The sequence below is a fragment of the Paroedura picta genome, chromosome 8, assembly GCF_049243985.1.
Source record: "Paroedura picta isolate Pp20150507F chromosome 8, Ppicta_v3.0, whole genome shotgun sequence".
NCBI classification, from domain to species: domain Eukaryota; kingdom Metazoa; phylum Chordata; class Lepidosauria; order Squamata; family Gekkonidae; genus Paroedura; species Paroedura picta.
In genome coordinates this window covers 61466469-61493598 of record NC_135376.1, presented here as the reverse complement: position 1 = coordinate 61493598, position 27130 = coordinate 61466469, and the positions used below count along the sequence as shown (strand labels likewise).

Below are 27130 nucleotides of genomic sequence, written 5' to 3'. Positions count from 1 at the left end.
ACATTTAGACAAGTTGGTGGTGGTGGAGCTAACCCTACTTAGCTTCTGAGATCTGATATCAGGTTAGCTTGGACCATCCAGGTCAGATCATTGACAAGTTATATTAACATATTGCAAACTGTATTTCAGACACCACATTGTAAAAGTACAAATCAATTATGCCTACCTATTTATAAATGGAATTAATCCATATGACAGAATAGTATCTTCAGAAATTATCTTTGGTCCCTTGGATAATGTGAAATGAATTGCTTTAAAACACTGGGAAAACTAATTAAAGTTAACCAAGACTATTTCCACACAGATTATTTTCCGTAGGGTTGATAGATGCTGTAAAGAAGCAGATCCCCCCCCCCGCCCCGTTTTTCTACAACACCGTGAAAAATGCAAGCACCATCCAGGAATATCCTAACTTTTCCCTGAGCTTTCTCAGGAGGTCTGGATGGCTGCCTTGTAGGTGAGAATGTTCATATTTTCAAGGACAGCTGACATAAATGCTATTTTCTCCCACAGCACTTCTCCCCCCTGCCATTGGGGGGCTTTTTAAAGTCAACAACTGAATAGTGTTATCATATCACACTACATATACAGGGTACTTCTGATGAAATGCTGGCCCTCTGACTGGCCCTCGGGGGGGGGGGAGGCTCAAAGGAGCTGGTGTGCTGTCGGGAAGCACCATTGAGCCCCTGATTGGTCCTCTCTGGGAGGGCTCTCCCCCACTGAAGATCAATCAGAGGCTCTTCCCCTCTTTGCACCAAGCAAGGAGTGCCACCAGCCTTGCTGCTTTCCACCCCTTCGCAGCCCGCCCCGGAGAGCCCCTGCACGACCTGCCCGGCCATCACCACAAACCCTTACTAAACCACGCGTGCGCGGAGGTCCCCCTGCCAACCCTGCCATGGCCTACCCCGACCTGCGGCTCCAACACGCCTGCACCGATTCCTGTGCATGGCTGCCGCCATCCCCCTCACCCTCTCATCCCCCTGTCATGAACCCCCCTGCTTCATGCCATCTTGCTCCCCGCCGACCCTGCATATTCTCACACTCTCATGCCTTCACCGGCCGCTGCTGGCCAAGGCCATAAAGCAATAAACCTGTCTTCTGAGAACTTCACTCCCTTCCTTTCCCAGCGGGTGAGGAGCCCCAACAAATGTACCAATCTTACTGTAAGTGTCCTTGCGGAGACAGCAAAGTCTCAACAATGTGCCAACCTCCCGATAAGGCTCCGGGCCATCTGGCAGCCTGGGAACAGAACCCCTTTTGTCACCTGTACCCACTCTCCCGCCGAAACCTTCTGGGTCCCCCTTCCTTATTTGGTGAGCCCTATATCTACCCTACCTATCCCCTTTGTACTTTGTTATTATCAAGATCTTTGCTTAGGAAGATCTTGGCATGCTTTAGCTTACTGTGGACTTTGCCTAATAAAGCTCTACTTTGGAATTTGCAACCGACTGTTGGATTCTTGATGCACTTTCACTTGGGACTCCACAGGCTGGGCTCAGCCTGATTCCTGACACCCCCACCCCCACCCTGCGCTCTCCGGGATGGCCCCGCACGCCCGACAGAGGACAGACACCCTTCCATAACGCCTCCCGGGGAGTGCCAGCCGCCCTCGCCCCCACGGCTGGACAGCTGCCGGGAGGAGGGAGCCGCCGCCGCCCGGCCCCGCCGAACCGACGGTCCTCCTGCATGCGGTTCGCCCGCCGCCACACGACCATCCTCCACCCACCCAGCCGGTAAGCCAACCCGAAATAACGGTGCCCTACCTAGCGCCTGCTGTATTTGCACAACAGCGGCCTTAATTTCTAGTTTAAAATAATACTGGAAAAGTACTGGTAGCTCAGGAAGGTAAGGATTGCTGCCAAGGGACAGGGAAAATGCGGTGCAGAGGCTACATTAGTGCTGTACTCTATAAGCAGCCAACTTACGGCAAGACCCTAGGGTGTTTCAAGGCAAGAGACATTTAGAAATGGTTTGTCATTGCCTGCTTCTTCATAGCAATCCTAGACTTCCTTGGTGGTCTCCCATTCAAATACTAACCAGGGCTGACTCTGCTTAGCTTCCAAGGTCAGACAAGATCAAGAAATCCTGGGCTATCCTGTTCAGAGCAGTGCAGAGATAGTTATACAACTCCACAATGTGTCACCATACAATAAAAATGGCTAACTTTACAATCACAAGGTGCCTGGAGAGAAAACAAAGTAATGTCCCTTTACTATAGCCTTAATGGGATTCTTATTTTTTAAAATCAGGTTATTATCTACCTTTGCACCCTGAAAAGCTTCAATTACCTATTTCCATGTATTAAGCTTCTATTAATGGAACAAGTCATTTTTCTTCAAGCTTACTGGCAACCTAGCTCTCTTCAGTATTATTTTCCAGTAGAAAATCTATTGAGAAAGATCATATCCATTTTCTGGAAAGGTTCCCTCCCCCCAAATTTGCCAGACAAAGTTCCAGGTCAGTCAACCTTGTAATCTCTTGTTACAAAGTCAATTTTAGAGTTTACTTTAACTTCTCTGGAGACATCTGAAACTCATGAATAATGAAAAATTAAACAGAACTGATGCTCTTTTTTAATAATCAGTTTCAATTATTTAAACCAATTACTTCAACAGAATTACTCAGTTCAGGAGTGCCTTCCTGAATATAATGCTGCTGTCTCCTTTTAAAAACAAGCAAATAAAATGAAACAAAAGTGATAATAAACTATTATTCATGTTTCCCAACTCTATACCTAAGCTATAATTTTTAATCTTTGACAACACATAGATGGAATACATGGTTCTATTCTCCTTCATTTTATCTTCACAACAACCTTCTGAATGTCTGGCCTAAGATCATCAAGTAAACTTTCTAGATAAGCTGCAATTTGAACCCATTCCTACACTAATGGCTCTGCACCTGTCCCTCCTCCATTCAAATATTATTCCATGGCAGTTCACATGAAATTTTGACATGGAAGAGTTTTTAAAAATGCTTATTTTGTTTGGAGGCCAAATAAACTAGAATAAAATAATAAACCAACTTGAGCCAAGAGGAATGGTGGGAACACAAATATTTTCATAACGAATAACCATATCAAATATGTTCAGAGTGCTTCTTGTACTCCAAATATACTAATTTTAATACAATTACTATGTAGGAAAGATATTGAGATCTAAGATCTAAACAAAAATTTCTACATTGTTACATGTCCTAATATTTTTTGTTGTTCCATGGGTAGTTCAAATAATAAAATGTTCAAAAAACAACATTTGTTCAAAAATGTTCACAATAAAGAGTGTGTGTTAAGTGCCATCAAGTCGCTTCTGCTTTATGGAAACTGTACGAATTAACAATCTTGCTCAGGTCTTGCAAAATGAGGGCTGTGCCTTCTTTGATTGAATCAATCCATCTCATTTTGAGTCCCCCTCTTTTACTGTTGCCTTCAACTTTCCCTGGCATTATTGCCTTTTCCAGTGACACTTGTCTTCTTGTAATATAACCAAAGTATGATTAACTTAGTTTGGTTATTTGAGCTTCTAGGGAGAGTCCAGGCTGGATTTGATCTAAAACGCACTTGTCTTTTTAGTGGTCCATGGTATTCGTAACACTTTCCTCCAATACCACATTTCAAATGTCCAACTTTCATACCCATACTATGAATTAGCTTGATCTTGGTCACCAGCAGCACATCCTTACACTCAATAATCTTTTCTAGCTCCTTCAGGGCTGTCCTTTCCCAGCCTCAGTCTCCTCCTTGGAGATTTCTTGGTTGTAGTCTACTTTCTAGTTGATAATGAAGCCAAGGAATATATAATTGTGAACAATTTCAATTTCTTCATTGTCAACCTTAAAGCTGTGTAATTCCTCAGTAGTCACTACTTTGTTTTCTTGATGTTCAGCTGTTATACTGCTTTGACACTTTCTACTTTAACATTCATCAATGATTTTCTGTCACTGATTTGGTATAATATGCATATGTCAAATGTTTTATATTCTTTCCACCTTTACTCCATCTAAATATAATCTAGATTTCTTTATAAATTCTGCAAATAGATGTAAAGATTTAAATTTAAAGTATTCTGTTTCTCCATCGTCTGTCCTAACAGTAACCTCTTGTCCAGAATGCAATTTGTTCATCAAAACAATCAGATGTTGTGGCACATCCATTTCTTTTAAAACAAACCATAAACTTTCATGTTCCACACAAGCTTATGTACACAGAACTTAATTTTTTTAAAGATGCCACTCATTGATTGATTATTCTAAATGTAGATAGTTTTGGTAGAAAAAACAATGTCAACTGAATAACGTCGAAAATATATTTTTCATTATGATATTATTGTGGAATAAATAATCAAGTATAATGAGAAATTAAAATTATATATCGTGAATATTTATCCAAATGTTATCCAAAGGAATTTCCATTCTTATACAATGTTTCACATTAAGCCAACAAGGGATATAGTACAGTTGCCTGGAATCAAACAATGAGGGAAGTAATTTTTTGAGAGCTACAGTGAAACCTGATCAAAAGCATGTTGGTCTTTTCCACAGGAAGTTTTATATCAACAAGAAGTAGACACCTAATTTACTGAGCATCTCACTATTAGCAGTAGTTACAACAACTGTGTAATTAAAAATATAAATACATTAAAAGCACTATGATGAACAAAGCACTTAACATAAACCTTTATGCAGCAAAAGTTGTAGAATGCTTATGAAGTGTCATCTCAGAGTTCTGATATGACTCTGAGATAGGTCATAAAGGAAAAACTAGCACAAATATAAACTATTGTTACAAAATATACAAGGACATTCTAATGTGAATGAAAGGAACATAGGTGACTATTTTATTTAAACACTTAATTTTCCTCCAGGCACAACTTTGATCTAGAAACCCACTGAAAGTGAAGGCTTTATTTTGGCTAATAATATACACTTAATTTTTAGACAATTCGAAGGCAAAATGCCTTTATTCTTTAATATTAACTGGTTTCTACAAAGAGGTCTGTAACTATCTGAAGTGTCTGCTTATAGGTCTTACCAACTAGCAATATTTTACCCAGGAATATGACTTCAGGGTGATTCCCAGCAAAAGTCCCACTTATATTCTTTGCTTATAGGGGACTTCTGTAGAGTTACTCTGACTTTCATATAGCATTCCTAAGTAAAAGTTAAGTAGAAGAATAGCTCCAGCTTCTGAAAGTTAAGAAAGAACCATACAGTACACTTCATGTGAATGTTTAATTAACTTGAATTTATACTTTTAGCATATATAGAACCACATTTTAATGATTTTTTATTAGTAATGAAAACAACTATCCTACCTGATGTACAGGCATATTATACAGTAAGAAGAAGAACCCTGCTGTATCATACCAATGGTCCTTCTAATCCAGTATCTTGTCTTACATAGTAGCCAACAAGATCCATTGGAGCAGCGGTCCCCAACCTTCATCTGGTCGGGGACCGCCTCCGGGGATGGGGGAGAGCCTGTGGCCCGGCTGCCGCAGTTGCTAAAAAACGCGCACGTGCGGAATTGCAGCGCATGCACGTTTTGGCCACCAGGTGGCGCTAACACGCATGTGCAGAGTTGCCGTGCATGCGCATTTTGGCCACCAGGGGGCGGAAACGCGCATGCGTGGCAGTTCCGCGCGAGCGTGTTAGCGTCGCTGTTGCGCCGGCTGCCGCACCGGCTGCTGTACCGGCCTTTCCCCCCCTCTCGCTGCAGGGGGGTAGGCAGGTGCGGCCGCTGGCGGCCCGGTATGATGGCCTTTGCGGCCCGGTACCGGTCCGCAGACCAGGGGTTGGGGACCCCTGCTTTGGAGGAACAACAAAGGGGCATAGAGGTTGAGATCTTCCCCAGATGGCAGGAAAGCAGACTAAGGTGTAGTCTGCACAGGGCTTTTTATTCACTCCCAACTTAAATAAATCCCTCCTGTCTACACTGAATTCAATTTCCATTTTGATTTGGGGCGCTTTACATTTTCCCTCTGCATTGATCTGCAGTGACCCTACCTTTTCCCCACGATATCCAGGAGTGGATATAAGCCTTGATATTTGAAAAATCAGTAGCAGCAAGTGTGTAGATTTCTCCTTTTTTGTGAATTAACTTCCTGCTCCATGCCTCGTAGCAAAGCAATGTTCCCCGATTGGCCAGGGCATCAGTTCAAAGACTTCCTGACTCCTAGTTACAAGATTTTTCTCCCAATATTTATTTTTGCCCTCCTTTTGGAATCCGTTTTAAAGTGACTGTGCTCCAGAATCCCACACTTCTCTCAGCAGAGATTTGCCTCGTTCTCTGAGGCTACTGCTGGCTCAGCTTGGCTCCCCTCTCCCCCCTGCTTGTTAAGGAAAGATAGAGATGAGCAGCCTCGAGCTGCATTTGGCTTCTCCACAGGCAGTCAAAAGAAATAAAGCACACTCCTTTAATGCTGGTTGGACTTCACCCATCCCCCCTCTGCTCTCTTCCCTCTGAGCTTCCCCAATCAAGTGCAGAACACTTTCTGTTTCAATTCAGGGGAAAGCAAAGAGGAAGACCCGGGTTCAAATTGATCTGAAATCAGCAGGATCGACAATGGAAAAAACAAAGTGCAGAATCAACCTAAATTGTATGATCTGGTACAATTTCATTTTACACCAGACTGAGATTACATTACAAACAGCTGTTTCATTGTATCCATTCAGTTCATTCAAATCCTATTGTATGCCAGCAGCCAGGTCCATAGGATATAGGTGACAGTGCAACAAAGCACCTTCAATATGGTATCAGTTATGTGCCTTTTACACAACTAACCTATAACATGAATACACTGTTAGGAATGACATTTTCTTTGTCCTAGGACTACATGTCCCCAGGCTAGATATCTGTACCTTACTATTTAGCATTATACTAGTGGAGGCATCCTTGTTTCTTCTTTGCTCAGTAGAGGCATTTGCTAGTTGTCCCCAGCACCTGGTGGGCACACCTGGTCTCAGCTGAGGACCCTGGGAGACGGAGCTCTTCCGCCAAACATTTGGTTGACTGTTGAGATAGAGTACAGATGGATGGGAAAGGGGGGTTCTGTAGATTTTTTTTTTTTGCTGACAATATTGTTTTTTGTATGTATTGAGTTTTATGGGAGGTTTAAAGTTTTATTATAAACTGCCATGAGCCGGCTAGGTCCAGGAGTCACAAAGCGCCTGCCGATTGGCCCAGCCGATTCCCAACCTGCTGACAAGGAAGCAATTGTGAGCCGTGCAGAGCGCGGCTCGCAGTTTCTCCCTTGATGGCGGCCTGATGCGTCGGGAGGCACAAAGCGCCTCCGACGCATCAGGCCGCCGGCAAGGGAGCCCCGTGCGGCTGCCGGGGGCTCCCTGCCCAGCGGCCTGACCCGGTGAGAGGCGCTTCGCCGCGTCAGGCCCCCGACAAAGGGAGCCCCCGGCAGCCGCACTCCGCGCGACTGCCAGGGACTCCCTGGTCTAGCGCCCGCTGTATTTAGCTTACAGCAGGCTTGATTACTAGTACAAATATAAATAAATAAATGAAGTACAGTAGATCAATCTTGCTTGGAACAGAAAAGGACAAGAAGGGGTGACTTGTTTTTACTTCAAATGGGAAAAGGGCAAGTTACCATATTATATTCTGAAACTGTAGACTCTTGACATGTATTGCTGAATGGTGAAGGTCTAACTGTGAGCTTCCATACAATGAATATATTTCAGCTAATCACTTCATGAAGGCCATGGCTATAACTGTAATAAAAAAGCCGTGTATGAAGAAATACAATAGATCCGGCAGACTGAAAAACTATTTCTAATTATCTCAATGAACTGTACAAATGTATAATTTTTTAACAGAATTCTATAGTCTTAATCAAACTATATTTACTGGACTGTGCTAGTAAAAATATGAAAAGGCAAAAAAAAAATACTTTTTCTCTTTAACCTGTAATGTTTGAATTGCTATTTTAATCTACCAGACTTCATCTTTTAATTATATTATAGAATCTTTTTTATTTTTTAGGTTCCCAAACCTGTCATTAATAAAACAGGAATACAGTGGCACCAAAAAAATTACAAGCCAATTGTTTTATTTTGCTGCTACACATTAAGGCACCCACCCATCCAGAATGTTCATCTCATTAATATATTTCTAAATGTATTCAGCCAGAATTCTGATGTTTCTAAAATATATAGAATGGGAAAGATGTTAATGTACCAGGATATCAGGGTAACAAACTAATCCATCAATAACGTTAGGCTGAAAGCATAAACTGATTAATCAGGGCGATTAGCTGATTAGTTAAGCATACACTACAAACCTAGTTGAGTTCTACTGTATCATAAGCATTCTATGTAAATCTTTTAATTCATGAATAGAAAAATGATTTCTCAACCTAATGCATTTATCCATATCTTTCATTCTCAGAATATTTTAAGTGGAAGAGAATAACAGGAAGGTTGCTTCCATATGGAGGTCATGAACTACTTCCTCCAAACTAAAGGAAGATTTTTTTTTCATTTTGTTTTTCCTGGTACAGGTGAATGATGTTAAATGAATTATTAATTGAATTACATAATGGGACCTGTCCCGTGTAGCTAAATTATCAGTGTCCTGCGGACATCTAGTGTATGCAGGAGTTTCTCCCTCAAATAACCTGGTTTTGGGTAAAAGGAAGACAAATTTCCTAAGGGTAGTAAGTATGACTTATACTTGGATATAAACTTTTGAAACAATTAGTACTACCTTGTCCTTATAGTACCTTCAGAGTCCTCTTCTGACAGACCTAGCTCTGATACTTTGTGAGCTAATACAATTCATATGAGGAAAGGTACTTCTAACATTAACAGTTTCAGAGGGATCTAATAGGTTCAAAAAGATGTTCAGTGAGTGCTCTTAGAACCGGAAATGTCAGGAAGGAAATCTGCAACACCAGATGACTGGCAAGAGACATGTCTCTCAGGAAGCATTTAACATGTAGATGCCTAATGTTAATAGCATGTCAGTTGAAGCTCTATAGCCAACACTGCTACTTTCATGTAAAATCTTAGTGCACAGCTTCCACTGCAAGCCCATGGGGGGGGGGGGGGTAGACAGCACCGCTGAACTGACTTTGAAATAGGCCAAGGTTCTTTCTTTTACATTAGTACCTCCAAGGTGACAGCATTGACTTGAGATGTCTAACCAAAAGCTAGTAGTGTTTTCATTCCATTTGCAGCCAAGAATTGGCCCCTGAGATATTCCATCTGGTGCTATTAGAATACTCTATGCTGTGTTCTCCAGTCATCTTTTTGCTGCTCCAGCCTGCTTTTGTTCCCACCACCAGCCTTCTTACTGCCACTACTGACATATTTTGTTTTGTCCTGCCGTATGCTGCAATGCGATTTAATGGGATTGCTTAGCAACATCTCTCCAAATAGTTTTATGGGGCTTGTAAAAAACAAACAAAACCTCACAATTAAACTGTTCAGATTCTTCTGAAAACCTGGGGATGCCCCCCCCCCCCGCCGCTTTTTATAAATACCCTCTCATTCTTACTGGACTCCACTGTACAGGGGACCATGATTTAACTAGATATACAGATAATTTCTGAATGTACTATAAACATATACAACATATTTTCAATCATATATTGTTTAAACATGAGCAATTTTGTCCACAATTAAATTATGCACTGTGTATAATATACTATTGAAAAATGCAATGGCTTTAATGTATGTTTAACTCAGTAACCAAAACTTTTCTTTACCACAAAACTGTATTTTCTATTTTTATTTTCTTCTCCCTCTCATATGTCAAAAACTCACACTTGGTCTACATTTGCAGCAGAATGAAGTGGAGGAATTCTGATGTGATAGAATGAGCTGTACGGCTTCAGACAATAGGTAGAGGGCAACATTTTTAATGCTCCCCAGCATTAAAACTTCCTGCAAATTAACACATCAAGACAAAAGGTTTCAGACTAGCTATCTTCCATGCTGTGCTAATGTGGCATTTCAGAGAATATTTAACACAGAGGAATTGTGAACAAAATCAACAGAGGCATCACATCAGAATCACAAGATATCATAGTCCTACTATATACCACATTTGTCAGACCACACCTAGAGTACTTGGGCAGTTCTGGAGGTCTCACTTCAAAAAGAACATGGACCAAATTGAGAGGGTTCAGAGGAGAGTGATGAGGATGATCCAAGGCCTTTGGACCAAGCTCCATGAGGAAAGGCTGAGGGACTAGGGAATATTTCAATTTCCCCAACATTGCCCTTTTCTTTTTTTCGGAAAGAGGTATTTTTCCTCCCCATGGCTTCACAATTTCCAGGAATTTTACTCCTCTGATCACAATTTTAAAGACATAAATAGTGGGTCTAAGTTAGCAATGAGCCTATATTACTAGTCCAAGAGGACACCTGCTTACTCACTTATTTGAATAGTACTCAGACAACCCATGGCACAGCGTATCTGCGTTTGTGGAAATTCAGTAGAGGATCTTTTCCACTATGTTTTGGCTTGTCCCTTATTCTCATATCCCAGGGATAAATTCCTGAATGCGATTTTAATTACTATGTCCTCTTTTTGTGATTTGGACAAATTAATCTACTACAGGGTTGCACTCTTTGCTCTTTGCTCTATCTGCAAGGAAAATTAGAGAAAGCATGATTCCAAAAAGTGACCACTCAATCTTGATCTTATCTCAGAATCAAAATCCCTTTATTGGCATACAAAAAAAGATGACAGGAAAAAATACATTATAAAAGATTAATTGTTCTGCAGTTACAGGACCTCATAGCCAGCTGTACAAACTTGCCAACTGAATCAATAACTTGAGAGTTTTTGTTTCCTAATAGGAAAATTATCCTAGTCTCATCATCAAGTTCTTGTCGTTCAGAAAAGAGTGGGTTGATTAACTGCCCATGAATAATGGCATGGAATGGACAATAGACAAAGGAAATTACAAACTAATCAACTGCAGTAAAATATGGAGACACTTCACAAAGAACAAATTGGCAAAGATGCATATATATGTTTTTTTTACATTTAGAGTTTTCCAATATTGTATTTTACTAGCAGAAGAGAGCAATGAGCTATTTAAGTCTGAGAAACATATAAATATAAGAACTAATGGCTATAAACTGCACATTAACAGATTTATAATCAGGTTTTAAATTTTTCAGTGATCTACCTGAAACTGCTAGAGGACAAAACATCTGACCAGGCTTGACTCAAAGAATACATCTTGATGTCATTTTTTAAAATGGAACTACGGTCCATTTATTCTCTCTGGTAAACTAGAAAGTGAATAATTATATTATATTATATATTGTCCATAAAGAGTACTAGTAGGCAGATCAACTAACTAATGAGCAGGAACAACAGAGCACTACAATGTTTTAATAATGTTTTAACTGTGGTTTTATAATATGATGTATGAAATGTGTGCTGTGGACCACCCAGGACCTGCTGGCAGGGAGGGGCAGTATATAAAACCAATAAACAAATAAATAACAGGGATTTTGCACTTCTAGTCTTGTCAAATGGCTAAAGGAAAATGTTCTGTCCCTGCAATTGAGGCTTAATGGGATATTATTTACTAGGTGGTTTTGTTTATCTCCACATCATGAAAGGTAAAGGTAAAGGTAAAGGTATCCCCTGTGCAAGCACCGAGTCATGTCTGACCCTTGGGGTGACGCCCTCCAGCGTTTTCATGGCAGACTCAATACAGGGTGGTTTGCCAGTGCCTTCCCCAGTCATTACCGTTTACCCCCCAGCAAGCTGGGTACTCATTTTACCAACCTCGGAAGGATGGAAGGCTGAGTCAACCTTGAGCCGGCTGCTGGGATTGAACTCCCAGCCTCATGGGCAAAGCTTTCAGACGGCTGCCTTACCACTCTGCGCCACAAGAGGCTCCTTGAAAACATCATGAAAACATTCAGCTTAATTTCCACACATCAAACTTTTATTAAAGAGACAAGGTATTTTCCTACAGATCTATCAGGAATCATACTCTCTTCCTATAATTACTGAATGAATACATTAACATACCTTATATTGAATCAGACCCTTGGTCCATTGAGGTCAGTATTGTCTACTCAATACTTAAGCTAGTTGGTAAGTTAGTACATTTCTAACCCATCTTCCCTCCATGTGGTTAAAAGTAGTATACCATATTCTTAGATTTCTTTGTAAATGCACATAGCTTCTGGCACATCAGAAACAGTATCAAAATCTGTGACAAGAGTTTGAGAAATATGGAGCTATGTCTATCTAAATTTCTCTTGGTTTATATGATATGTAAGCTTTGATCACAGCCAGAGGCAAAATTGTCACTCTTTGTGATGAAACTGAAATCTTGTTCCAGATCGTAGGAGGAGTGACATCTGTTCGCTTTCCCTTGATTCATTTACATGAATCACTTTTGTTCTTTAAGCAACTTACTCCAGCACACTTGCTAGTTTTGTGACAAGGTAGTACAAGGTGGCTTATGTTGGGTAATATGCTGAAAAATGGAAATAAATTTACTTTGTGGCTTATTGATATAGGCAGCAAGTAGGGAACACTGCAGGATGTACAGTTCCAGCCACAAACAGAAAAGTGGAGATACAGTGGCTTGCAAAAATATTCACCCCCTTGCAATGTGTCCTGTTTTGTCACATTACAACCTGGAACAAAATTGGGTTGAAGGGGGGGTAGCACCATTTGATTCTTACAACATGCCTACCACTTTGAAGGTACAAAATCTTCTTGGGATACATTACCCAAAGGTTTTCGAAATGTTCTCTATTAATTTACAATACAACTTCATGTTGATATGCTTTCCCACCAACTGTGCTGTATCTTTAAAAGGGTTCATTTCCTTCAGCACCTGCTTTATAGGACTTCAACAAGAAATTACACGCCTTTTTAACTATTCAAAATCTTATCATACCCCTATTCTTTCCTCACAATCTCATTGCTCCTAGTGTCCCTACATTTTCTTGTATCATTTCTTTTTATACTATACAAAGCACAATCCACTGTCCTGGGGACTTGTATTCTCATGTTTCTCTAAGCTGAAAGAACGGTTTCTATTTTAAACCACCAGATTCCTCCTCCCTTTGGCCCAACAAGGGTGTTTATTTCAAAATAATCCCAAAGGAGATAATAGATGCTCTTTGATTTATATATTTATTTTATTTAGGAATTTATATCCTATATATTCACCCAAAGGTCCCAATAATACAGAATAAAACAATCTAAAGTACATTTAAAACATAATCCCCTCCCACCCTCCCTCTCTCTCACACACAGGAAGAGCACCCAGAGGAAACTAGACATCAAAGGTCTGGGTGAAGAAGTGTGCTTTCAGCAGGTGCTAAAAACCATATCATGTAGGTGCCTAGCAAACACCAGAGAGAGGCTGTTCCTGTGGGGGCCACCACAGAGAAGGCCCTCTTGCATGTTCACATCCCATTATGCCTCGGAGAGAGGCAGAACTAAGGCTCTCTCCTTGAGATCTCAGTGCCTAGGTAGGTCTGTAAGGGAGATGGCGCCCAGGGCCAAAGCCATTAAGGGCTTTTATATATTAGCATCAACATCTTGAATTTCAGACACTCAGTACAACTGTATCCTTCCCTTAACTATTTTCAGATCACTGTAGGGCTGCCAACAAGCCTGGAGCAAAATGTCCTCTCCCTTTACTAGAAGCTGAATGTGTTGATGTATAGCTGAAGCTTTTCATGACAGAAGTAGTTATCACCATCTGGAAAACAATTTTCCATTATGCCTATTAAAGGGGCAGTGTTTTTTCCAGGCTGCTAGCAACCCCATGGAGCACATAAGACCCAAGGACCCCAATGACTTCAAAACTTAGCACTGACACATTTTTCCACAAGACTTCTCTGCATTTAACAACTGTCCAACTGTCCCAAGAGTTTCCTTTCCACTACATTTCCATGTAAAAGCTGTATCTGTTATATTTTAATTGTCAAGTAGATATTACCAATCCAGGAACCTTATCACGAAAATAGGCAGAGTTACCCTAATCCACAGTTTCTTCCTTTCCCTCCACTCCTTCCTGGGGTACAATTCTGGTCATAAATCTCTTCTTTTCCCTTGGGACTTTAATTCGGGCTTTAATATTGTCTCTGTCCCTTGAGAGACTGGTGAATGATTCTCCCTTCCAATTTCTCTCTTCCATTTTGTGGACTTCTAAAGAGCCTCTTGTGGCGCAGAGCGGTAAGGCAGCCGTCTGAAAGCTTTGCCCATGAGGTTGGGAGTTCAATCCCAGCAGCCGGCTCAAGGTCAACTCAGCCTTCCATCCTTCCGAGGTCGGTAAAATGAGTACCCAGCTTGCTGGGGGGTAAATGGTAATGACTGGGGAAGGCACTGGCAAACCACCCCGTATTGAGTCTGCCATGAAAACGCTAGAGGGCGTCACCCCAAGGGTCAGACATGACTCGGTGTTTGCACAGGGGATACCTTTTAAGGTGTTGGTATTAGTGATCAAAGTGGCTGACATTGTACTCTTTTTATTTATTTTGGATTTTTATACCGCCCATTCTTTCCAGCTCTGGGCAGTTTCTTAGGCTAAGCCATGATTTCCATTATTGGCATAGGATTGCAGTGTCAGAACCATGTGCTCCGACCAGGTGGGACTAGGGATGCCACCCTCCAGGTAGGATCCCCCAGAATTACAGCCCATCTCCAGAGTACAGAGATCAGTTCCCCTGGGGGGAAAAAAGGATGTTTGGAGGGTAGACTCTATGGCACTGTACCCCACTGAGATCCCTTTTCCCCACAACCTCCATGCTCATAACTCCAGGACTTTCCCAATTTGTATGTAGCAGCCCTAACCCTCCTCCCCCATCTCTCCCCGGTGGCTAGGGGAGGCCTGGCAACCATGGACCTCAGTAAGGTACAATACCATAGAGTCCACCTTCCAAAGCAGCCATTTTCTCTAAGGGCATTGATTTCTGTAGCCTGAACATAAACTGTGATTCCAAGGGATACTCAGGCTCCACCTAGGTTTCCTCGGGCCGCTGGTGGGGGAGGTTAGTGTCACTAGAGGAAACCTGGCAACCCTACCTCTAACTGGGGCAGTCTCTCCCAAATCCTGGGGCAGTCTCTCCCAAATCCAGGGACTGTGGTGTAGAATCGGAGTGATTATTCCACAGTGAGGGGAAAGCACTCTTTGTATGCTCAGAGATATCCCTGGATTTGTTCTTTCCCGTCTTCCGGGAGTGTAATCCTTGGAAGTGTGCGGCGAATGCTTCTTTACCCCCACCGCTCCTCCAGTGTTTACGCAAAGCCACTGATTATAGTACTGATGATTCTTTTGGGAGCAGAGTTTGTAGTCCGCCTTTCCTCCAAGGAACTCCCCGCTCCCCTCCTCCACCTCCCACAACGCCAACGAGGCTCACTAGACCCCCCGGGCGCCGGGCCCGAAGAGAAGCAGCGAGCCTCGCAGCGCCGCCCCCGTCCTTTCTGCCCCTATCGCCCTCACCTACAGCCGGCTCCATGGGCACGTCTCGCTGCCGCCGCCTCCACCCTCCGAGGCCGCGCCGAGAGTCCCGTTGCCATAGCAGCGTAACGGCCCGCCGGGCGAGGCTGGCGGGAGGAAGGGAGGAGAGGAAGGCCGAGAGGAAGGGAGGACAAGGAGCGCAGAGCCCGCCTCTCGCAACCCACCCGGAGTCTGTTTTGTTTCACGTCCTGACAACTTCCCCGGCGGCAGAAAGCGTTAGTGCTTCGCCGTGTCGGTACTGTCGATAATGCCTCCTTGTGTGTGTGTGTGTGTGACCGGAGCTCGATGTGTTTCGTGTTGCACCATAAACAAAAGAACAAGTGTTCGGCAGCTAGTCTTTAAAGCAGGGGTAGTCAAACTACGGTCCTCCAGATGTTCATGGACTACAATTCCCATGAGCCCCTGCCAGAGTTCGCTGGCAGGGGCTCATGGGAATTGTAGTCCATTGACATCTGGAGGGCCGCAGTTTGACTACCCCTGCTTTAAAGCCACAAAAGTCGCTTTTGGGAAGCTAACTCGGGGAATCGTTTTCCTTTACTCTCCTTCCCATAGCTGCCAGTCAGTTCTCAATTTCTAGCATGACCATGGAAAAACGTGGGAGTATTTGAAGAGAGGAGGAAAAACTTCGACCCCCCCCCCCCCCAGCCTAAGGGTGGACAGTTTGGAAATATGAAATGCTTCCTTCAATACATGTTTGTGGCTACTGTTATTACCACCGCAACTTGGGTTTCTTTCTGTAGGGCAAAGAATCACATTAGGGGGCTTAGAGCTGCATGTTGATAATTTCAATTTTTTAAAAAGGAAATGTTTGTGATCCACCTTTCTCACAGAGACTGAAAGCAGATGATAAAAAATATAGGTTTGAATATGCTGGTATGATACTAAAGGATTGGCAGGTAATGAGTGTTCAGATCAAACATGTGGTCTGTGGCACCTTAAACCTTTATTGCAGCATAATTTTGCCATTGTGCTGGAATAAACTATTAGTCTTTAAATGTCATGGGGCCCCTATTTCACTTGGCTGCTATACACAGACAGAGCTACACATCTGGGATGACTATTCGCATCACTTCTGCCTGAATCATGTGACTAGGGGATAATGCTTGAGAACCCAGCATCTACTTGCCCTGGAAAGCAAGAACAATTTTAAGACAAATAAGGCAAATTGAAGCAGTCAGAGACAAGGATGCATGGCGAAGACTTTCCTATAGAATCGCCGAGGGTCGGACACCACTGAGCGGATAACATCATCAAGGCAAATTTGCCAGTGTTTCCTTAGTTTGTATTGGTTGCAACATTCAGCTTTCCTTAGTGTGGAAATGAGACTTACTTTGACACTGATTTTTGAAATTTAAAGATGAGAGAGAAATACTACTATGAAATATTTCAGTGCCAGCAATACAGGGGTATTCCCTATGGTTGGCCACGTCCTTCCTGGTGATTTCCTATTCTCAGTTCATCAATGAGTAACAAACAGAAGCATTAAAGTTATGCAGGCCCCTTTTTCTCTTGGATGCCCACACACACTAACTCAGATTCAAATGCCAACGATGCCATGAAAGCGTGTTGGAGTCTGTGTAATCTGCTTTGAATCCAATTGAGAAAGGCAGTATAACATAAAATAAAACATACACGAGTTAGAGTCTCAGCTTACAACCTCACAGGGTTGTTGTGAGTATCAAATGGAAGAGAGGAAAAAGATGTAAGATGCTCCATTAGGGAGAAAATGGGGAATTAACAAAATAAAATTCAAACTATACAATCTTTACTGGTCACACATTAGGATTATAGCAACATCATCCTGAAATTGAGTCACCCGGGGACTCCAGTTTCCCTGTTCCTAAATATTCTTGAATTGGCTCAGGGGAAAACATCTAGCTTCACAATCCAATAAGATAGATTATTCATCATGAACAATATATTTTAAGCAATACCCCTCCCCAAAAAAATGTTCCAGAAAATTGTGGACTGTATTAAATGTAAAGTGTTTTGAATGCTTGGCTTAATGTCCCCTAATGAGACTTTTTCTGACTACTGCACAAAGCCCTGCCAGTTCTGCACTCCACATCCAGTTGTACAATCTATTGTGATGGTATTAAACAACCACGTGACCCTCTTTACAATCAACCACAATAATCTCACCCCATAGCCTTCTATTCACAATGAATCAGAATGCAGACACATGTGACAAAGGGGAGGCTCAGCAGAGTCCTTAATCACTTTCCCGACTGGAGAGGGATACTACAGAGTGAAGAGAGAAAAAATACTCAACCAACTCATTATTAATGGTTTGATTTGAAGCAACAGTCCATTAATTTAATATGCAGAAAGTAATTGGTTTCTGCTGAACTGTTTCTTCTTGGGTGACTCGTTTTAACTGTGGTTGTGTAAACTTTTCTCAAATGTATTTTTTTGACCAATCATCCTCAAGGCCCTCAGAGGTGACAGAGAAAACAAAGAAGGCAAAGAGAAAATGAAGACTGAAACTTTGTTAAACTTTTGACCTGAAAGTTTGGCAAGTTCTCTATCTGGACCAGATGATTGTGGATTTATTTTTTGTCCCTAGGTTTCCAGAACTTTAGTGATTTATCAGTGTAAATGTCTTCATTAAAGTTCCAGCACTAGAGCTTCATTGCTGGAAATAATACATGAAAGAGAGAGATGAACTGTTTATCCTTTTCCTCTGAGAAGCCGTGCTCTTCAGAATTATTTGATTCTACTGACATGGAGGAGATAGAAGAGGAAAGGATAGGGAGATGTGCAGAAGATTTAGAGATTAATCCTTTTGACAGATTGCCATTCTCTTCCCGTTATTACAAGCTTCTCAAAGAAAGAGAGGAGCTACCTATTTGGCAGATGAAATATGCTTTCATGGAAAGTCTGCATCATCATCAGATTGTGATTGTTTCGGGAGATGCCAAAACAGGCAAGAGTTCCCAGGTGAGTGTTTGATGCAGAGAATTTGTGATATGTTATGAACTAGAATTAAATGTTGAATTGTTGCATCCATACTGTTATAGTTTCAAGAGGGGTCACCAAAATGACAATGCTATTACAATTTATTTAATTACTAATGTTACCTTATATACTTTTACAAATTCTGGCTCAAATCATCTTTGTTTTGGAAGTGCTATTTTAAATAATGTTCATTTTGGACTATAATATTTTATTACCTATAGCATATAATTACATACATACATTGTACTTACCTAGTAGTTGGTGTTGTGAAAGCTTGTGAAGCTCAGTGTTTAAAAACATCAGTTGTAAAGTTCAAGGATTAATTATATTGACAATTGGTATTGTTGCCCAAATTTAGTATTTGAACGATATGTGGTATGAATTGTTCAGCTAAACATTTAGGGTTACGATGCTTTAATTTTTTATGTTACTTGTATAAATCTTTCTTGATTGAGTTTATATGCCTATGGAGATCAGCTCAAAACAATTTGATGACAAGAGTAATGAATACCTCAAATCTCATTGGTTCAAAATTAACTCCAGGCAAAGTGGTTATTACTTGTGCCGGTGTTTAATTCCATGTCATGTTTACAGTACTTTAGGAACAGGGTAGTTAAAAACTAGACAGTGACTTACAGCATACTTAGGGACTTATGCACACCCAGTAAAGATATCTTTTACTTTTGAACATCCTTTTGGGATTGATGGGGAAAGATTTTGGAAAAAAATTATGGAACATGATGCTGCTGCTTCAGAAACTGCATTCAGAACATTAAATTTTAAAAGTAGTTTGCCCTGGGGCTTTGGAGAAGTCAAAAGGCAAAAAGTCTAGATATTAGTACATGGAGCTAATATCCAACTTTGTGTTTTCCCACATATATTATTGCTTATTGTTACTATATAAGTGGGGCACTTGCAAGGATGAAGAAGCCCATCCTTGCCCCCCTTTCGTTTGCTTAGCTGGGCACTTGCTGGCCAGCCAACCTGCCTTGAGTGCTACAACCTTTGTGCATCTGGCTCCCTCAACAGTGGCAGAGAGATGGCAGCAGTTCCTGCTCCCCATTCTCTCGCATTGCTCCCTCTGCCTGCCTGGCTCATGCAGAGGTGGGGGCAGCAGTGGCAGCTCCTGGTACAGCTTACAGTGCCAGAGGCAGGGCCAACAGCACCTGCCCATCTGTGTGCCTGGCTGTGTGCCTTGCTGGCACCTGTAGCATCCGCTCCTGATCTACTCTCCCACACATGCACATCTCATGTAGCATCACAACATCTTGATATTTTTGTTAAAATGTTAGGACGCTTTTCTATTTATATTTTTCAGCATCCCTGAGGGTATCAAAGGAACATAAGAGCCCTGCTGGATCAGACAATGGTTCAACTAGTTTAACATAGTGGTCAACCAGTTCCTCCAGACTAGAGAGCCAACAACAGGGCACAGAGGCTGAAATCTTCCCCTGATGTTGCCTCATGGCTTTGGGATTCAGAGGTTTAGTCCTTCTGAATGTGAAGGTTTCCCTCAAGCACCATGGCCAGTAGATCTATGAATCTGTCTAATTCCCTTTTAAGGCTGTTTATTCCTGTGGCCATCGCTACAATCTCTAGCTTGGAATTCCACATTTTAATCATTTTTTGTGTAAAGTATGACCCAGGTCTATAGAGAAATATACCTTAGGTCAGGGGTAGTCAACCTGTGGTCCTCCAGATGTACATGGATTACAATTCCCATGAACCCCTGCCAGCATTTGACTACCCCTGCCTTAGGTATACCTGGCCCCATTCTTGAGGTTTTTGATCTGCATGGAGGTCCAGGTTCAGATATATTAGATATTAGATATTGGATTAGATATTAGATTAGATATATATGATATAAATAGTTAATGGAAAAATTAAAATAAGCCATATGTTTATGGTTTAACAAATAAAGGTCAAATAAACCTTTAAATCCTTTAAAATAATGTTGATGTTAAATGCCATTATTTTAGAACAATTATAAGACTACACTATAAAATAAGAGCACACTGAATCAGGAACTTCTCTGATGTAAGCCATATCAAAATAATGAATTGTCAAAATAGCAGAGTCTCCTTTGTTGGAAATCTTTAGGAGGAGATTGGATGAGCACCTGTCAGGACTGTGTGATTGTAAAGGCCCCAAGAAGGTGGGGGGCTGGAATGGATGGCCCTTTGTAGTTTCTTCCACCTCTGTAGGTGTAGTCTCTTCCACCTTTGCAGTCTCTTCCACCACTTCTATTTCAGAGGTAGGACAGGACAAGGTGGGAATCTCTCCATGTCAAAATAAATGGTTGCATTGGAATGGACAAAAAGGAGAGTCCCTACCCCAAAGTCAGGAGTTAGCAAACTTGTACCATGCCTTTGCTGCTTATACAGCTGAGATGGACTCTGAACTTTCAAAAACTTTCTAACATGTTCTCATTAATTTCTCTGAACTTTATTCATGTAAATTCCCCTACACTGCAACTCTCACACATAAATTCCATTGATCTCCTTAGGATAACTTGATATCTATACATTAGGTACAGGAATAAACTCTGGAACCAGTCTCTCCAATTGCTGCACCTATGGAAGCTATGCTGTAGGTGGGGGAGGGATCTCTTCTACCTTCAGTATGAAGCAAATTGTCCAGGTCCAGGTGATTACCCAGGTGACATTCTAGCTGAACACTGAAAATGTAAATGTGCTGTCATTTGCTGTAAGATGCATTTTAATACATCATAGTTATAATAAAAATAACACTATTTTAAATAACACTATCAGCCCTGCAGTCTTCTTTCACACCAGCAGGAAATCTGTCTAAAGACTAAGAAAAAAGTCAAATTTTATATGTTTGAGAACCATGCAGCTTTAGTTAATTAATTGCTTGTAATATGCAAAAAGCAATTAACAAGAACCTTAAGCTAAACTTAACTGCTGTAAAACTTTTTAAATGTAAAGAATGCTGTTCATTCTGAGTCCAAAAGTACCCTTGTATTTTTGGCACAAATTAATATCTGTCTCAAAAAGTATGTGTGCAGCTTCAAGACTGTCTGTGGATAGTGTTGTATTTAGAAATTATATACAAGCTATTTTTTTTGGTAGTTCAGACTGCACAGCTGCACATTTGAAGGTATTTAGTTATTTCAATGTAAATTGCCATTTTTGTTGTTGTTGTTGCCATAATCGTTATTATTATGTCTTCCTTTCTCTTTGGGCCTAAGGCAAATTACAAGTACCCCTGTGAATGCGTTAATGGTGCCTTTCTATTTTCTTAACTCCTCATCAAACACATTGTTTATTTTATTTTATTTATTTTTGTATTTATATACCACCTTCCCCTGAGGCTCAGGACAGTTTACATAAAATGTAGAAAACATGAAACTTGGATTTAATAACAACAATAATATTAACGTTAAAACTATAACAGAGGTAACAGACTATAACAATGCGAACAGGTCCAGAGCAAAAAATAGGAGTGGATTTGTTGGGAAAGAGGGAGCAGGTGCCCTGTAGATGTTGTTAGTTATGCCTGGTCTTAACCAAATGCCTGGTGGAAGAGCTCCCTTTTGCAGGCCCTGCAGAACTGTTTTAGCTCCATCAGGGCCCTGATCTCCTCTGGGAGCTCATTCCATTCTGGGAGCTTTGCACTATAATTTTTATTCAAAGTAATCTTACTCCAGAATATAAAATAAAAAAATGTTTCATTTGCGTTCTGCTTGTAGATCTCTATGAGCTAGGGCCCTCAGAAGCCCTACTTTGTAGAAGTGTTTCACATACCACTGCTATGTTCCTTGAGGGAAAGGTGCAGTGCTACGTAACAGACATGTCATTCACATTCTACAAACTGCGCCTGTTCTCTGACAAAGTTCATAGAATTAGGAAGGAATTGTAAGTATGTAAAATCTGAGGTGCTTCACAATTAAGGACGTTACACTTAATCAGTTAAGGTATCCTCCAACCATGTTTTATCCATAGTGCAATACTTTTGTAAGTTGGTAGTGGCATTATATTTAACATGAGCTTATCTAGTCCTAGAATAAATAGCCATCTTTCTCTTTGCCTATTTCCAAGCCATACAGTGTTGTCCGTTCTGGTGGATTTGGAACACATAGTTCCTGAAGAAAGTTGAGTTGCTGCAATATCCACTCAGCTTGGGCTATAGCACTCCCTCTGGGTTTAAAAAGTGTTAGTGGAAATGTGAGCAGCATCCATTTTTTAAAAAACATGGCTGAATTAGTGCCTTTTCAAGAAGTAGTGAATGTTTTAAAACTGGAAAACAGCCATCATAGAATGGCACTAGTGGAGGTTGGGGGTTACACTTATTTTATCGGTACTCTCCCACAGGTGTTTGTTATATTCCTGTAACTGCATTCCACACATCAATAAGCATCATTACCTGGACTTTTAAAACACTAATCCCCTATTTTATTATATTTTTTGTTCTGTATTGTCAGAAGTCAGGCTTGGTATTATGACAGAAAAAACTTTAGTGGGAAAACAAACCAGTTCTGTACATAATACGTTGGGATCAAATGTGAGAGAAGGCAAGCTAGGGTGAGTTTATGACATCACCTGGTAGGAAATAGTCACTATATGATGGTGTCTAAACTCATTTTCTGTTAAATGCATCTTGGAGAGGAATTATTGTGTGAGTTTCCTCAACCTTATTTCTAAAGATCCTTGTGTCATTCTTAAACTTATGTGCTAGCAACAAACTACAAGATCTTAGAATTAGGGATGGGCACAAACCAGCTCACAAACTAAAGTTCATGATAAATTTTGGGCAGTTCATACTTTGCAAAATCAAGTTCATGGCAGGTCAACTGGCACAAACTTTCAAGCTATTCATGGAGGTTCATGCTAGTTCATTAGCAAAAACATTTCCAGACTGACTGTCTCTGCTCAATCAAAATGTTTACAGAACTTCAAAACAACAACTTGGAGGACATGGAGAAACCAGGGGAGGTCCCCTGTGACTTTAATGTCTCTAGTTTGCACAGAATCGATTTTATCCACTCCTGAACCTTGGTCATTTTGACAGGCACAGGTTCAGGAGACTCAGGAATGCATATAACGGAACCTGTGCAAGGTAGACACACCAAATTCACAGTGAACCTCCTGTCACAGCCCCCATTGCCAGTGATGAGAGTTCATCAGAAGAAGCTGGGGAATTAGTTTCTCAGAAAATTGAAACAGGAGGGAACTCAGCAGATAAAGGAGTGCAGCCAGTCAACAAAGACTAAGGAGTCAGGAACTTCAAGTTGTATCCCTAGAGTCACCAGACCTGCATCAAGTAGTCCTGATTTGCCCAAACCAGCCACATGCCAACAAAGACTGCTCAGCCTGATTTAAGGAACGCCTGTGAAGAATGCAGTGTGGATGCAACGTGCTTAGTTTCTAATACAGCATAACTACAGGTTTTGTTCCTGATCTCCCGGATGACTCCAAAAAGTTAACAATTACCTTGATTCTGGACAATCCGAGTTGGAATCTTTGACTTCTCGGTTTTGACTTTTCAATGTGTTCTGAACTTTCCCTGATCTGGTAACCCTCTGGCTTCTGACTCCTGGTTTGTTTATGACTGTGACCTTGGACATTCCTTTCAGTGCAATTTCCACAGCTGCAAGAAGTTCGGTTGACTGTGTTGTTCCTGCTCTCAGCTTCCCTCATGACCCAGCAGCATGCTGTATCAGCAGAACATTGCCCCTAGATGCTTCTCTACATTCCTTCCAAGTTTTACATCTCTAACTTATACAGGATTTGTTCTATATACTCCTGAATGCCCTGAACCTGCACCTCTCAAAATGACCACAGCAGTCATTTTTACAGGTGCAGGTTCAGGAGGTTCAGAAGTATATAATACAGATTCTGTGCAATCTATTAGGGTTCAGCGCTTCAGCCGCCAAAATAGCCATTCCAGCCCGAAGCAGCCAGCGCCGCGGGGGAGGGTAAGGGTGGTGCCAGTGCTGGCGCATCAGACGGAGCACGCACACAGGGACAGCATTCTGCGATTGCGTGTGGGCACTGACTGGAGTGCCAGAGCCGCACCTCCCCCCATGCCATGGTGCTAGCTGCTTCAGACTAGACCATCCACTTCGGCAGCCAAAGCACCCAACTCTAAGCTAGAGACACTAAAGTTGCAGATAATCTCCAGAGGACTCTCGTCTACCTGCCCTCCAAGTTTGGTGAGGACTGGATTTACAGGGTCTAAGTTATGGCTCCCCAAATAAGGTACCTCCAGGAAAGAACTTTCTGGGACAATGACAACTTTGTGTCTCAGCAACTTTGGTGTCTCTAGAATGCCAGGGGTCCATTCTACTGCCTCACAAATATCACAAACCAAACCGGTTTCTGAGGTAGCTAAAAAATTGTAATGGTCCATGGTTTACAAATGGGACCCACCATGAACTGAACTGCATTTTTCCAATTCAAGCCCATCCCTACTTAGAACCACTACGGACTTCTGCTACAAGTACTGCAGTTACCATTATAAATACAAATAGTCGCTCTACTTCAAACAAACATTTTTGTTGGCTGTTAACTTCTTCCCAGCAGATGGTCATTTCCTTTGAGTGCACTAAAATCATCACAAGGCCATAGATGAGACCAACAGGAAGTATGGGCAGACAATGTGGCCCTGACCAGAAGTTGCTGTAACATGACACTATTAAACCAAGCAAACAACAGAGAGTTCAAAAACAAGAGTGTTGATGTCCTCTTCTCTCCAGAGGCTATTCCTGTCACTTCTCTAATGTACTCCAACTAATCTACTGCAGAACAAGGAATTCCCAGAACTGTCTTTCACTTCATGTTTGACCACTTAACTGACTCAGGGTCTTGACTTTTATCCAGGAAGATAATTTCCTCTTATTGAACTGTTCAGTTGCTAGTAGCCAGACAGCTAGCAAGTAACATAGGCACATTTGGGACATCTCTTATAATGAAAATATATAAACAAAAAAAAAACAATAAAACCCAACATGTGTTTATTTTGCAGAATGATTCTCTTTTTTAACATTCAAGGTACCCCAGTGGTGTGCAGAATATTCTCTGGCTGCCCATTTTCAACATGGAACAATTGTTTGCACACAAACATGTAAGCATACTACAGTGTGGTTGGCATTGAGAGTTGCTGATGAGATGGATGTCAATATTGGTCACGAGGTGGGTTATGTGGTTCCTCATGATAATTGCTGTAACAACGAAACACTCTTGAGGTTGGTGCATTTCTGTTTAGTCCCTTTAATAATAACTACCTTTGTCTTGAGCCTATGTGTATAATATATACTTGATTCAGTATATAAAGCAAATTCCCAAGATTCCATGATACTTTAGTATTATATTCAAATCTAACCAATATCATACTCTATTGTAGCCAGTAGAAAATATGCAGGTCTCTTGTTGATATTAGCATGCTGCACTGGTACAATGGTAGCTGGGGTCACCTTTACCCAGTACAAGCTCCATGTATTGTTGAAAGTTTGCAGCAACCCTGTTGAGATTTAATAGTATTTTCCTAAACTGATAAAGACATTGAAGGGGGGCAAAGGCTATTTTCTTCCAGTCGTGTTCCTTCAAGAGATGCTGCCAGTACCCTTTGGTGAAGTCTGGTCTGATAAGGTACTTGGCTGCACATAGCTGACATCATGATGTCAGTCCATGGCATGGCCATGCCTTTGTTAACCTCCCTGAAATTCCTATAAAAATTAACCGTCTCATCCAGCTTAGGTACTATAACTATGGGACTCGACCAATTGCATGTGACTTACCTTCTGCTCAATAGTTTACCACAGCTTACAAGGAAAAAGGAATGGTTGACATGGACCGATTAAGCATGGGGCGGGTAGTCCAGGGTGGCAGCAGCAGGGCAGCGGGGCTAATCCTCGATTGTGCATGATGCTGCCGCCAGACCTGGCCTGGCACAGCGCCCCGGATAGCCCGCGATTATGCTGCCGTTCATGTTGAGGTAAATAGGCCTTCTCTGGTTGCTTTAAGCATGTACAATTGAGCTAGGCTCATCACTGGAAAGGGTAGAAGTCCATCCTCTGTGGAAAGGGGGCACTCTGTGGTAAAGCCCCCTTCTGACAGTTGATTTCTTATGTCTATCTGAGGTGATGAGGAGGTTGTGGATGGATTACAAACAATTCAGGCTTGGAGGTGGTTGATGTGGATGCCCTGCTTGAGGTGGTATATTCAGTGTCCTGAACATAAAAAGTAATGAATCTTGGGAATATCTGTACAATATATACTTCATGGAAGTTTAAAAATATATCAGCTTTTAAGTAATGTTCTTCACCTCTGGTGCGTTTGACTCTATACTAAGATGTGTTTAAAAGCTGTTGCTTGCACTGTTCCTAAAATTTCCTAAACGGGATAGTTTGGGGTAAGTTAGAAGAGGGGAAGTTGTAAGAATTTTTTGGAAATTTTAGGTGGGATTAAAGTCAGTGTTTTAATATGCAATCTGAAATAGAACAAATAAAATTTGTCAAGCTTCGGCAAATTGCAAGATTTTCTCAAGTTCTATCACATTTGTTTTCCTAGTCTGAAAAAAAAATTAATATTAGATTAGTGACTGCTGTTTTTCTGAACATAGGACAGCTGCACTCTCAGTCTAGCATGTATTTTCACATGTTTAAGAATTGCTGTGAGAGGGAAGACAGCATGGTATGGCCCAATCTTGTCAGATTTTGGAAGCTAAGCAGGCTTGGTATTTGA

At 41.4% G+C, this 27130-nt stretch overlaps 2 protein-coding genes across 8 annotated transcripts in view; one reads left to right on the top strand and one right to left on the bottom strand.

The window, feature by feature from the left end:
• FANK1 (fibronectin type III and ankyrin repeat domains 1) overlaps positions 1-15605 on the bottom strand; it is a 42953-nt gene extending 27348 nt beyond the window's left edge. The window contains exon 1 of the mRNA XM_077350075.1: positions 15450-15605. Coding sequence (XP_077206190.1) covers positions 15450-15465 — 16 coding nt within the window. The 5' untranslated portion in view covers positions 15466-15605. The remainder of the gene's footprint in view (positions 1-15449) is intronic.
• DHX32 (DEAH-box helicase 32 (putative)) overlaps positions 15532-27130 on the top strand; it is a 37954-nt gene continuing 26355 nt past the window's right edge. For 3 of the 7 annotated variants that reach the window (XM_077350067.1, XM_077350070.1, XM_077350069.1), the window contains exons 1-3: positions 15532-15702; positions 18034-18407; positions 25439-25632. In XM_077350067.1, coding sequence (XP_077206182.1) covers positions 18129-18407; positions 25439-25632 — 473 coding nt within the window. In that variant the 5' untranslated portion in view covers positions 15532-15702; positions 18034-18128. Of the gene's footprint in view, positions 15703-17651; positions 18408-25412; positions 25633-27130 lie in introns of those variants that run through there. The other 4 variants (XM_077350073.1, XM_077350072.1, XM_077350068.1 and 1 more) reach the window with 4 other exon arrangements.